Below are 14,418 nucleotides of genomic sequence, written 5' to 3'. Positions count from 1 at the left end.
ATGTATCAAAAAAATAAGGCACTATTTAGCATTAAATTTTATATGTTTATCCTTTTTAATTGGATATATCATTTTTGCAATGATATGGTATATGAATATTATTCACGAGTATCTTATTCTTATTTTCCCCATTTTTTTTTTGTATTAATATATATATCATTTTCCTGCATCATACTATTCATTATGTTAAAAAGATAATATTTACCATTTATTTTTTTTTAGAATACGTTTAACGAATCTTTGGATGAAATCTGTAAATTTGATAAAAAATTATATATAGGAAATAATAGATTATTGGCAAAATATAAACAGAATAAGGATTTAAACATTTCAGGATTAAAAGAAAATGAACCATATAATACAGATTATGAAAAAAGAGATATATCCAACAACGAAAGGAGTACTAAAGGAAAAAACAAACAGTCAAATAGAAATTTATTAAATAAGGCTCAATACTATACAGAGGTGGTGGATTATAATAATGGAATGTTTGATGGAAAATATTTTCATTTTGAAAAAAAATGGATAAAAAAAAAGACTATGATAATTTTCTTGAGAAAAACAGGAGAATTAAAAATATAGCTTTAAAAAAAATAAAATTTAGAAGTTACGGATTTGGTATTGCTATATTTTTTTTTTTTCTTATTGGGAATAGGGTTACCCATATTGCGGGTTTTTGACTTGGTTGAAAATTCAAATTTTACACCATTTAAAACTTGTTGGGAATTTATATATGAAGGATTAAATCTAGAAACAATTATTCCAAAAATAAAAATACAACCAACCTCACAGGAAATAATACCAGGAGCAGAATATTTTTTTTTAGGAACATTTGTTGTATTTATCATTTTATTAGCTGCCTTAATTATAGTAGCTATTCCGAAAATCTTGCGAAATAATGAAAAATATAGAAAAATTAAGTTAATGGCTAAGTCAAATGAATAATAATATGTATTATTATGTAAAATTGTTATTATTATGAAATAATATTCCTTATATCTTTAATGTTATATTATTAATGAACATAAATATGATTATCATAATTTCATAAGTATATGTATATAAGCCTAGGATTTTTGATGTACCATAGTAAACAATTAACTTCTCATTTTTGTGGTGAATTAGAATATTTAACTTCTTAAGATATTATTTCTAATGTATTAATTATTCTTTATTAAATGTATTTGATATAATATATATATTTGTAAATTTATATGCATTTTTATAAAAAATGTATGTTTACTCTTTAAAATGAATATAAGATTTCAGAATATATACGCCTTTTTCCAATATTGTGATAATTTATATATTAATAAATAAGTATTTTATATCTTATATCTTGTTCTAGAGCAACATTATTCATTGTTTTCTCTATTAAGTGAATGTGCTATAATTTTCATGTTAACTATAAATGTTACTTGTCTGTATTTTATGAAATGGATTGCATATATTTATGTTTATATATGTATGTATACATATATATATATTTAATTTATGTAAAAGCTTAATATTTATTTTATATGATAGATTTTATGTAATATATTTTACTGAATATACTAATTATAAAAACGTTTCTTAACAGAATTAAAATTTCTTTGAATAATATAAATGTGAAATAATAGATATATAAGGAAAAAAATATTTTAGTTAAATAATGATTATATATAAGTGTTTACTATATTGGGAATTGGAAGCCAATACATTTAAAGTATGACTTAACCTTTATCATTTTATTATTTTCCTTAATTGAAGTTTTAGTTTAATTTTGAACAAAATATTTAATTATATATAATATTAGAATAAATAAATAAATATAATATATATATTTTTTATTGTTTTTCAAATTAAATAATTAAATTGATGAATTAATTTATATAATAAATTAATATATAATATGTACAAATCCTTTTTTTTACCATTTAATAACAGTGAATTTCTAATAAATTATTTTAAGACTGAAAAAGTCTATATTATCCTTAAAATTTATTAAATTAAATATATGTTTTATACGAGCTTTTTATTATATATAAATATTAAATTAAATATGAGTATTCTGTTTTTGTAGTTATCTATAATCATATTTACTAATATTTTGATATTATTATGAATACATATCAAAACACATATAATATATATCGAATATTACTAATTCATTCATATTTATAAATATAATTTTTTATATACAATTATAGTAAAAAAAAGAAAATTCTTTCTTCCTATAGAATTTGTAAATACAGGTCTATCTTTGGGGATTGGGGTTTAAGTTATTTCTAGGAATACATCAAAATGTATAAGTGCATTTTCTTATTCAATAGGAATATTAAATATTATATTTTTCTTATAGTGCAAAACTATGTTGTTCTAATGAATAAAAGAATGAGTAAATCTATTATTTTCTTATAAATTTTAATTAAGTTATTTTATGAAATTTATTACTAATAACTATGATAGGAATAATGTATTAACACTAAACATTATATAATTTTATTATTGATGGAATTAGATTAATACATAACACTCGGAACTCTATTCTGACTTGAAAACATTTAAAATGATAATTTAAGAATATTTTTTTTGTCATTCTGTTTTTTTCTACTATAATTTTTTTAAATATATATATATAGTTAAAAAAAATAAATACAAAAAGTAGGTGAACATAAAAATATTTCATCTATGTTAGTAATGGAGGAAAAAATTAAATAAAAATTATAATTTTCGTATATTCTTATGTAACCTAAAAAATTATAATTAATTTTAACCTTTAAAAAATATGTTGTTTTCTAGTTTTCGTAGTACACTACAAATTCGATATGTTAAACATTTTATAGACCACACAAAAATATTGTTTGTTTATTTGATTATTAATGTCAACACTATAAATAAACTAACACAAAATGTTGTAAAAAACAATTTTGTTTATTTATTATTACTATTATTAAAATATCACAATAATTGTTATGATTATTAAATATTATCGTGATTTTCCAAAATATGTAAATAAATAAAAATTCTTAGTAAAAAACAAATTTTATAAATTAGATATTATTATTTAAAAATATGGAATAATATATAATTTATAATATATACATTCTATAGTATATGTATTCTATATATTCTATATTATACATAAACTCAGATGTTATATATATTAATAAATCTTATATTTTCTTATTAATTTGTTTTAAAAAAATACTAATAACGTTTTATTTAACTACCTTATTACGCTATATTATTAAATTACATGTTTTGAATATTTAAAAACAGTGAAAATTATTTTATTTTAAAGAAGAATAATTTTTTTGAAATAAAATTAAAAAAAATAATTTTATATTATTTTTTAAAGTTATTTTTGTTTTTCTCTATTATCAAAAACATTAAACTCAAATATATTTCATTAAGTTCTTACAAAGCATTAATAAAATTACTCTGCATTATAACTGTTATCCTATATTATTAGGTGAACATTATATGATTGATAATTATTTCTTCCACTTAATATATTAGGTTATAGAAATATATATCATGGAACAAGAAATTAAGTTACCTATTTTTATTAAAGTTTCTATTTTTATATTTATTAGTGTGATATGTCATTTTTTCAGTTATATGGTATTATAACATAAAGAAACACGTATTATTTATATATTTAGTGTTTAATATTTATTAACGCTGTTATTCATTATGAGAATATTTTTTTATATAAATAATAAATATTTTCTTTGTTTTTCAGAGTATCTTTGACAAATTCTTGTGTGAGAAACAAACCATTGGAAGTAAATTAGATATAAAAACTTATAGATTACTAGCAGAATGTAAACAGGATAAATATTCAAATGTTTTATATTTAAAAAAAGAGATGCCTAATAATATAATGAAAAACGAAAAATATATATATATGAACGATAAGGGCGATAGACGAAAAATGAAGCAGTCAGATATACATTCGTTGAATAACACTGGGGAACATAAACTATACGAGAAAAATAAATCTAATATATTTGAAACAAAAAAATTATCCCATATGGAAAAAAAAATATTCAAAGAGCTCGATTATATAGATTTTCTTAAAAATAACCGTACAATTAGTGATAAAACTTACAAAAAAATAATATGTAAAAAATTTGCATTACGATTTTCTGTACCTGTATTATTGCTTTTGTTGTTATCAGTATCTATTATATTAAATTATTCCTACTTTAGTTATCTTGTATGGCGGTTGTTTGATATATTGTTTTTGTGTTTTGGCGGTTCGTGGTACGGTTCTTTAAATAGTTTATTGAAAAATTCCTCTTTACAATCTTTATTAAGAACTAAAGATAAAATAACATTAAATAGATGGAGTATTACAACAGGAAAACTGGATCAAATAAAAGATCACGATTATGTATTTGTTTTTTTTAAATATTTAATATATTTAATATATTTATTAGCTTTCTTAACATTAGGTGTCACGCTTATATTAGGAATTGTTTACTATCATAAAAAAGTTAAAAAATATCAAAAAATTAAGTTCAGAAAAAGGTAAAATATACAAAAGGAACATGTTTCCTCGTATAAAAAAGTCTTTAATAAGAAATAATACCTGTAATATTCTTAGTGCTATGATTAATAAACGTATCTATAGCTGCTTAAATTTTATAAATAATTCTACATATAGGTGGACTTTATTATTTTCAAGAATAGAATATGTTGTTAGTTTTTTAGTGAATTTTAATGCATTAATATTTTTCATTTCGTATTATATAATATTTTTTCATCTTAATTAATTACATTTCTCATTATATGCTTATATATCCTGATTTAAATAAATTTTTATAAACAAATTATATTTGCGTATTAAATTAATTATATTATGGCACAATATATATAATTTTGTGGTATTATTGTGATAATATATATATTAAATAAAAGGAGCTGCTTTCTATTTTATACTTAGTTCTAGTATATGTTGGTTTTTTTTTTATGTTATTAAGAAAATGTACTTTTTGCTTTAAATTAGCAATATTTGATTACTTCGTAATATTTAATAAAAGAAAATGAATATAATTTGTTGTTTTGATATGCATATACATATTTCCTTTACTAAAAAGAAATTTAATATTCATTATATAAAAGATGTTTTTTAAGAATATACTATAAGAAATAACAACTATAAACAACATATTAATGCACTTTTAGTTTTTTTGGAATAATATTAATTTGTATATATATATAAATAAAAAAATATCCTTGTTAAATATACAATATTTATTATTGTTTACCAAATGATAAATTGTGTATCTTCACAATTAAATGAATATTTGGAATTATTTATTATTAAACTTAAATTTGTTGATAATTACATTCTGTTAGGCTTAATTTAATATATATCATGAGGAAAATTTTTAAATAAATAAATTATATATATGTGCCTTTTTTTGTGTGACATAAACATATTGAATGAATGAATGAATGAATGAATTTGTTCTTATCATATATTGATATATATATGTATAAATACTGTTTTTATCTTTTTTATAATAGTAATATTTTAAATATATGTACATATTTATAAAAAGCTAAGTTATTCTTACTTGTAATTAAAAAATAAATATTAATTTACAATATTGAAATAATTTGTATGTACTATTTTATATATATTTCCTATTTTTCATGTATATATATATATATTTTTTATATTGATAATTAATAATGAATTTATATATATAGCACTTATTTTTTAAATAGAATTAAAATAAAAAAAAAAGAAATTGCTTTTTTTTAGAAAAATACTAAGTACATAGCATTGTTTTTTTGTTTTGAATAAATTTTAATTAGTCCTATTCGAAATTATAATGTATTTTTGTAGAAGATTTAATTAATTGTAATGTATATGATTTCTTATGAAGCTGTTTTACCAGTAATTTTCATAAATAAATATAATATAAAACATTTTCCTTTTTATAGATTCGAATTAAAATTATAATATAGTAATAATGTATATTTTAGTAATCGCATTTCTTTACAATTGAAATGTAATATTTAGTCACTGGAATAATACATATATTTATCTTTACAAAAATATACTAATAAGACAAAGAATATGAGATTAATATATATATAAAGCTTTGTATGGTGAAAGAGAAAAGATTGCTAATAATATTTGTAATAAAATATATATATATATATATATTTTTTTTTTTTTATAATATTAGATATTACTTTATTTTATTAAAATATTTTCTTCTGTGTACATAATATATATATTTATGTGCAATAATTATATTAAGATAACCTATTTTGTTAGTTGAATATATATGAAATAAAAAGAAATGCGTCACAAAAATTGAAAAATTGTAGGTCTCATTATATCATAATGTTACATATTTAGATATATAAGAAAAATACTTTGATTAAATATTAACTTATAATACTATGTTTAATGTCACATGTTATATTAGTAGATATATATTCAAGAATATAAATCCGTAGGTATCTTAAATATTAAAAATTTTAACATATTCTAATAATTCTTTTTTTTTTATGACTTTATAACAATTAAGTTATATTTATCGAAAAAATTATTATTCAAAATTTTTCATTATATATTTTTTAATAGCCACATTATATATGAAAATATAAATAATTATAAATTCAAGTATTATATGTATACAATTGAAAAACTCGAAAAAATTAAAGGAATGATATGCACACAAGTTTGAAAAGTAAGTAACAATATTAAAGGATTATTTAATTAAGTATATAATATATACATTTATCTGAAAATTTGTATAGTTAAATCAAAAATTAAGATAATGAAAAATTTTGATACAACTAGAATTACTTATTTTTCAAGTATTTATTCTAAGTTATTGATATTATTTAATTTTATTTTACTTGTTTTTTTATAATGTACATAAAGTTAAATATATGATATTAAATTTCATTAACGCCGGAATTCAAATGTCAACGTAATAAAATAATTTGAGTATAAAGAAATTTAAAACAGAGATTCACGTTAAATGGTTTACAAAAAAAAAGAAAGAAGAACTTTTTTTTGAAACTTCTCCCAGTTAATTTTTTAATTTATCTATGTAATTATTATTATTTATTGTATATACATATTTATATATTTTTTTTTCTTAACATTATTTAAATTATTCTATAGTATTTGAGTATATATATTAGTAAAAAATATTAATTGCACATATACATGTGTCCATAATATATTATTTACTACATATCTTAAGTTCTCGAATTTATCTGACTTTTTTATTTCTCTATTTTATTGTGCTTTATTTCCTTTATTTTTTTTTCAGTTAATGCTTTAAAAATTAAAATTCTTAAAAAATTATTAAAATTTAATGGAATATCCAGAAGAATTATTAAAAGTAAGGTAATATATAAACTGTATGTTTCCATTGGGACAGAGTTTCTAAAGCGTTAATATAATATTGAATTTATATGATAATTTTCGTGACATAAATAATTATAATTCTAAAAATTATTTTATTTTTGCTATTGGTGTACTTTTTATCATTTTAGCCTTAATGACTTATGGAATGTGAAAACAGAAATTTTATTAATTATAAAAAGGAATATTACGAGAATTAATAATATATGAACGGTAAGAAAATATTATTATGTTTATGAAAAATATTATTTTTTTTCATATTAGATGTTTTTCTATTAGGACTAGATATTTGTCGAAAACTATTGTTACTCTGAAATGGGATAGGATAGAATAGAGAAGAAGGAAAATTATATATGACATGTCTATTTAAATGTGACTCTAAGAAAACAAAAATAAGAAAAATAAAAAAAAGTAAAAGAACATGAAATATGGTTAATAATGATGCAAAATTATATGAATAGCTACAACTTATAAAACATTTTACCCACCTTTTTTTATTAGATTCAAAATTCAATTACAAAGATGTTTTTCTAAAAAGGAAGATAGGCACTTATATAAATGCTTTATATAAAAGAGAAAGAAAAAAAAAAGAAAGAAATCTGTTAACATCCTTTTTCTAATTTACCTTTTCCTTATTTAGGTTGTATGAAAAGATGAAAAGCATAGAAAATAAGCTTATAATTATGAAATGTCTGGGGAAATGTAAATAGAAGACTTAAAAAAATTTTTTCTTAAAGAATTTATGTGTGTTATGCATAGTTTTATGCTGTGTGACCACGTATGTTCATATGCACATGTGTATATGCTAATGAATATGCATGCATTCCATAGAATGGTATATCCATGTATATATTTCCACGCATATACCTTCCTATGTTTCATAAAATCCATATTCATTTTTATGCCAACTACAATACTTTGACTTATTTGATTATATTATTAAATGTGTTAATGGAGGTATATTTTCCTGTACAGAATGAACTGGAGAAAATTAAAACAATTAGACCTAATAAAATGTATTTTATATGGGATTTTTTATCTATTTACCATTAATACATTTTTTGAGGAATTTCTTATTATGACCAAGCTTCTTATATATAGGTAAATTTCTTTTATGTTGATCTCTTACCAGATGAATATTTTTATAAAGATGTTAATGTTTACTTAAACCATTTAAAATAAAATATATCTAATAAAACATTTATACTCAAAAGGTGATTTTATATATATAAATAACTTATTGATTTATGTACACAATTGTGAGTGTATATAATATTGCATTATTCATGATGAAATCCTTACTAATGCATATATTTTTTTGTTTGTCATATTATCTTTCCATGGATATTTTAGCTTGTTTACATTGAAAAGTCGTAAACTGTTAAGCATACATGTATATATTCATATAAACATTGACATTCTGAAAATTTACATGTCATTTCTCACATTATCTATCTATGTTTTCTTGTACATATGTCCATGTAAATGTTTATGTATATAATATATTATGAGACGAATGATAGAATTATGACATATGACAAGGGAGAATAATGTCATTGTATGAAATTCATCGAAAAAGACATCTCTTAAAAATGTTAATCAAAGGAAAAAAAAACTTACACGATAAGACAACTAAGCGTGGCGTTGACTAAATTCACTAGTTGTGCAGATAATTCGTTTGAGAACATCTCCGATTTATATTACGTTAAAATTGTAATTTTACATTTAACTGCCTTTATTAATGTTTCTTTTACAGTTATTTAATTAGGATATTGGTTGTAAGCTTTAAGAAAGCACGAAATGGAAAGTAAAAATTGGAAAAGTATAATATACAAAGTTATAAATGGAAAATGTACATATTATAAGTTCGTTGGAGTCTTCTGAAAACAGTTTACATATACGCATACATGTATGTATGCATAAGGTGACATGCAAATGGATGTACATGTTTATAATATTCATAACAAATAAACAAGTATGTAAGGATGTATACACAGATATCAATAAAAAATATGAGAACACAAATTACTTATGAATGTGTATATATAATGAACTTATTCATTTGGCATGAAAAAGAAAAATATAAAATTATAATTATTGTTTTTTTTTTTTTTGCAAACATTACTTTAGATTAATGTACATAAACTCATTGCTAATATGGAAAGATTTAATATGTTTTGAAAAAAATATATTAATTAGAATAAAGAAATGTCAGAAAAGTACTTATGTAGAATTAATTACATGTAAATATAAATTAAAACGGTTCTCGTTTTAAAGAATATTTTATCAAATGTATGATTGTGTAAACATACTTCATAGAATATTATAGTTGAAATAGAATTGTAGAAAAGGTATATTAGTTCTATAATAAAATTGATTGTAAAATTATTACTCAATGAAACAATGGGAAAATAATAATTTCACTGGGTATATGTATAACATATATTAATTTATTTTTAAATAAAATATTGAAATTAAAAAGGTTATATATGCCATTATTATTACAATGTTTATAAGAAACCTAATTTGCAATAACATAAATTATTAATATAAGAGGCATATATATGAGAAATTATTATTACAAGTGACATTATATCTACAAAAATTAACCACGTATTAGGGGATTAATCTAAATATATATGTATATATGAGTTAATAGATATACATATATACAATAAATATGAATATTTATTAATACTACTTATTTATGTTGAACACATATACTTAAGAATTAATTGTATGTTTCAAGAAACAATGGAAATTATTTATAGATGATTCTTTAATTTTTTTAATATGTATAATTATTTATTTTAAATAAACTTGAATATTTCAAATAAATATATAGTGCATAGAAAGAATTTAGAAAAACTAAATGCTCCAAAAAATTATTACATTAATTGATTATATGTAAATTTAGAAAAAAGTTAATATATATAAGCTAATACGTTTATATAATTCTTAACGTTATATATTCCTAATAATAGGTAATATTATTTAATAAGGTGTTCACTTATAGTTTTTATATAAACAGGAGTTTTTAATTTTAACAAAATAAGGAACATAAAAATAAAACAAACATTTAAAGAATTTAAATCCAGAATAATTTTAAATATGTTTATATTCATGAATATAATACATGCATATGGATCCTTAAAGTAAAAAAGAAACTATTCTATTTTTATACAATCCAGTAAGAGAATATTCATTTTATAACAGAATAAAAATTTAAAGATTTTTTATATTCATTTTTAATAATATTTTAGAAAGGTAATTTTATTATACAAATTAGTATCATATTATTATACATTGAAAATAATATATTTAATATTTTATATTTTTATAATTATCTGCATTCACTATAATCAACAAACAGTATGGAATATAATTATTTCTGCTTTTATAGATATATTTCATAAAATAACTTATATATTTATGTAAGATACAAAGTAGATGTAATTTAATATATTATTTTGTATCCTATTTATTTTTAAATCAATAACAAATATGTACTTTGTTCTACAGCTTATGAGAATGTCCAAAGGTATAAACACGCAATACAAAATTTACTAAATTTTATTTTATGTTCTTTTATACGTTTTCTTTCATTTTTCTGATCAATAATATTCTATAATGTAACTTATATTATCTAAAATCATTTTATTATTATAATTAATATTTAATTTACTTTTTAAATATATTTTTTCATTACATTTCCTCTTTAGAATAGTATTTTTTAAATATTATTATTCATATAAAACATATAAAAATATGATTATTTTATTTACAAAAAAAAAAATAATTATTATAAAATTACCTAATTACTAAGTTTACTAAATTGCTTTCTAGTTATAATAAATAAAATGAATTATATAAAATTATATAAAAATTATGGTATACCGTTTATAATAATATGTACATATATATAAAAAAGTTGAATTGGATAGTAATTTTCAAAACATCAAAAATTTGTAGGTGAACTAAATACTAGAATCAAGTAACAAAATTATTCTAATATATATATTCTATATGTCGTAGGTATATGGCAAATATTAGATTATAAATGGTTTTTAAAAAATTTTTTTCCTTTTTTTATTTAATTTTTATTTTTTGTGTGAATATTATTATAAGATATACCATAATTCATGTTTTTCAACATTAAAGTAATATTTTAATGGTATAATATGTAGAAATATCTAATCTCATTATTATAAAGCTCAACAATATATTAATAACTATATTCTTAATACATGATAATGTATCTGTTCCCATTGAATCTAATTTGTCTATACTAATTATAAAAAAATATATTTATTCACTAAAAGATCCATTTTATTTTATTTTTTTTGTGGAAAATATTAACGACAAATTTTTAGAATTGTTCATTTAAAATGTTAAAATATATATATATATAAGAATTCATTAATAAAATTAGTTTCACCAATAACCATTTTATTTGATTTTGTATTTGCTATAAATAGTTTTATTGAAAATATTTACTAAAACATTTTTATGTTTAATTTTTTTTGTTGAATATTATATATGGATTTTATATATGGATTTTAGTATTTTTTTAAAAGGTATAATAAAGTTAAATGTGAACGCCAATACTTTAATTTTACTAATAATACTTTGTAATTATATAGAAAATTGTTTACAGAATTAAAGATATTATAATATTAATGAATACCAAATTGATAAGAAGAATTAGTTGTATTATTTAAAACTCCTACATTTATGTGTTTTATTTGGTTAAGTTATTATTTCTACAATGCAATAAAATGATAAAACAGAAATAAATTCTCTTTATATTTTAATTTATACTATATATATACATACAACAAAAAAAAAGATATATTTAGTGTTTAAATAAATTTATCAAATTATGAATATTTAAAACATTTTCTTATACATGTAATGTATATGCGATGAATACTTAGATAATAAAAAGAATGAAGAAAGAACATTCAGTTCATGAACACTTAGATTAATAATAGAAAATAAGACAGAAACAAAAATTTTGGCTTTGAAAAATATGTTACTTATAAATAGATACGTTCATTAAAAGAATCAGACTTCTAATTGCGAATTATAGTATTATGGGAAAATTTAATATACAAATAAATTTGTTTCATACAGTGAATCCAAAAATTTTTGTCAAGAAATAAACTTCTGTCACATAAAAATGTTTTTTTTAGCGACAGAATTTTTTTTGAAAAACTATTATATAGAGAATTTATTTCTTTATATATAATACATAAAATGGAACTATTCTGTTAGGAAAAATATATTAATAGATGTAATATGCATGAGAGTCTTTTTAGCATTTTCTATGTCAATAAGACTTTTGATAACAGGATCATTATTACTTTTGTTCTTAGAAATCTATGATAAATTTACACTTATTTCTGTATTGTTAGTTATTTTAGGTTTTTCTATGGTTATTAATATCTTGGTTAAATTCTCATTACCCACATTGAAGATAAATAAAATTTACTTAAAATATATTTATATTAAAACACTGCTTTGAAGAAAAATGTTTTTCATGTAACTAATAAAAATTTATATTATTATGAATAGATATATGTTTTCAAAATATTTAAGCGTTAGACACATATATTTTTTATTTAAGAAACAATATAATATACGAATATATATTTATAAATAAGGGTAAAAATAAATACGCTAAATATTTATAAAAGTAGCATATTTTTATACATGTTTCCGAATTATGATGTAATATGTTGAAGTTATTTATTAATCTCACTTAACATATATATTGTTTTTTATAAAAATGAGAAATTAATATTTCTCTATATTCATTACAATGTATGTGCTTTATAGGATAAAAATATGATTATATATGTTTAATCTATATTTTTATATTAACATATTTGCATTTATTAAATCTAATACAGAATGTTATATATAATGTGTCACTCTAACTAATGAGGTAATATATATATTTATGAATCTTATTTTCTCTTTTTTATTTTTCCTATTTTAAGAATTTAAGTATTTTAAAAATTTTTCTAAGAAACATATTGTATATTAGTTTTAATTTAAATGTTTCATTTTGTTTTCCATTTAATAAAACTGAAACTTTATATTTTATTTAATTTACATGTATTTTTTATTTAAATATACATATAATAAATAATTTCTGTAAAAGAATATCTTGAAAAATATATATATTAGAACTTAATATAAGAATATTTTTATTAAATTTTTATATATTTTCCTATTTCATTTATGATATTGTTATAATATTATAATGTTATTTTAATTTTAAGAATAAATTATTATTAGAACATTATTGATTTTAATGTTCATAAAGTTTTATAATTAAACAGGTAATTACGAATCATAGGTCATATTAATTTTGAATTTAATTTATTGATTTAATTGTCTATTATAAAAATTACCTAAATTTCTATAATAAAAAATATATATTTCTTTTTGGAATATATAAAGTAAATATATTTTTAAAGTTGCGTTAGTCCGATAATTGATTATGACCATAAAACTATTACTATTTTTGTTGTATCTTAAAGAATAAATGAATATTGAAAATTATTAATATATTATTAATGAAATTTAATTAGAAATTAAATAAAAAATAAATAAGATTTAAAATTATATATATCTTTTTCCATAACAAGCATTCATATGGATCATAATTTATATATTTGTATTGCTTTTCATTTTTTTTTTATAGATAAGTTTTCCATAGCAATAATATGATCTTAAATATGCGCAAACGTATAAATAGTTTACAGAAAGATCTCAAAATTTTCTGAAAAGTTTTATCATCCTCTATATAGAAATATAATGTTAGTAAAACGCAAATCACTATTGTATATATAAGTCAATTCATTCATGTATAATTATGCTATTATAAATGGTATAAGCTCTTATATATATTAAGTAAAATATTAATCTATAATATGTACGAAATTATTAATTATATATTATATAATTTTTTAATAAGTATAAGTGTCTTAGGAGTGATTTATTTATTTTTTAAA

General features: G+C 18.7%; 1 protein-coding gene and 1 pseudogene across 1 annotated transcript, besides 1 other annotated feature; both read left to right on the top strand.

Moving 5' to 3' along the window:
- On the top strand, positions 1-945 carry PmUG01_07011400 (annotated as a pseudogene).
- Positions 1-945: a sequence feature (fam-m protein, pseudogene).
- Positions 946-3,522: 2,577 nt separating this feature from the next.
- Positions 3,523-4,525, top strand: PmUG01_07011300 (fam-l protein; the record flags this gene model as incomplete). The annotated part of the gene is made up of 2 exons (XM_029003850.1): positions 3,523-3,609; positions 3,731-4,525. 2 exons carry the CDS (start codon positions 3,523-3,525, stop codon positions 4,523-4,525), a joined length of 882 nt encoding a protein of 293 aa, XP_028860598.1.
- Positions 4,526-14,418: the final 9,893 nt, after the last annotated feature.

The sequence above is a fragment of the Plasmodium malariae genome, assembly GCF_900090045.1.
Source record: "Plasmodium malariae genome assembly, chromosome: 7".
Lineage (NCBI taxonomy): Eukaryota > Apicomplexa > Aconoidasida > Haemosporida > Plasmodiidae > Plasmodium > Plasmodium malariae.
This window is presented reverse-complemented; position numbering and strand designations above follow the sequence as displayed.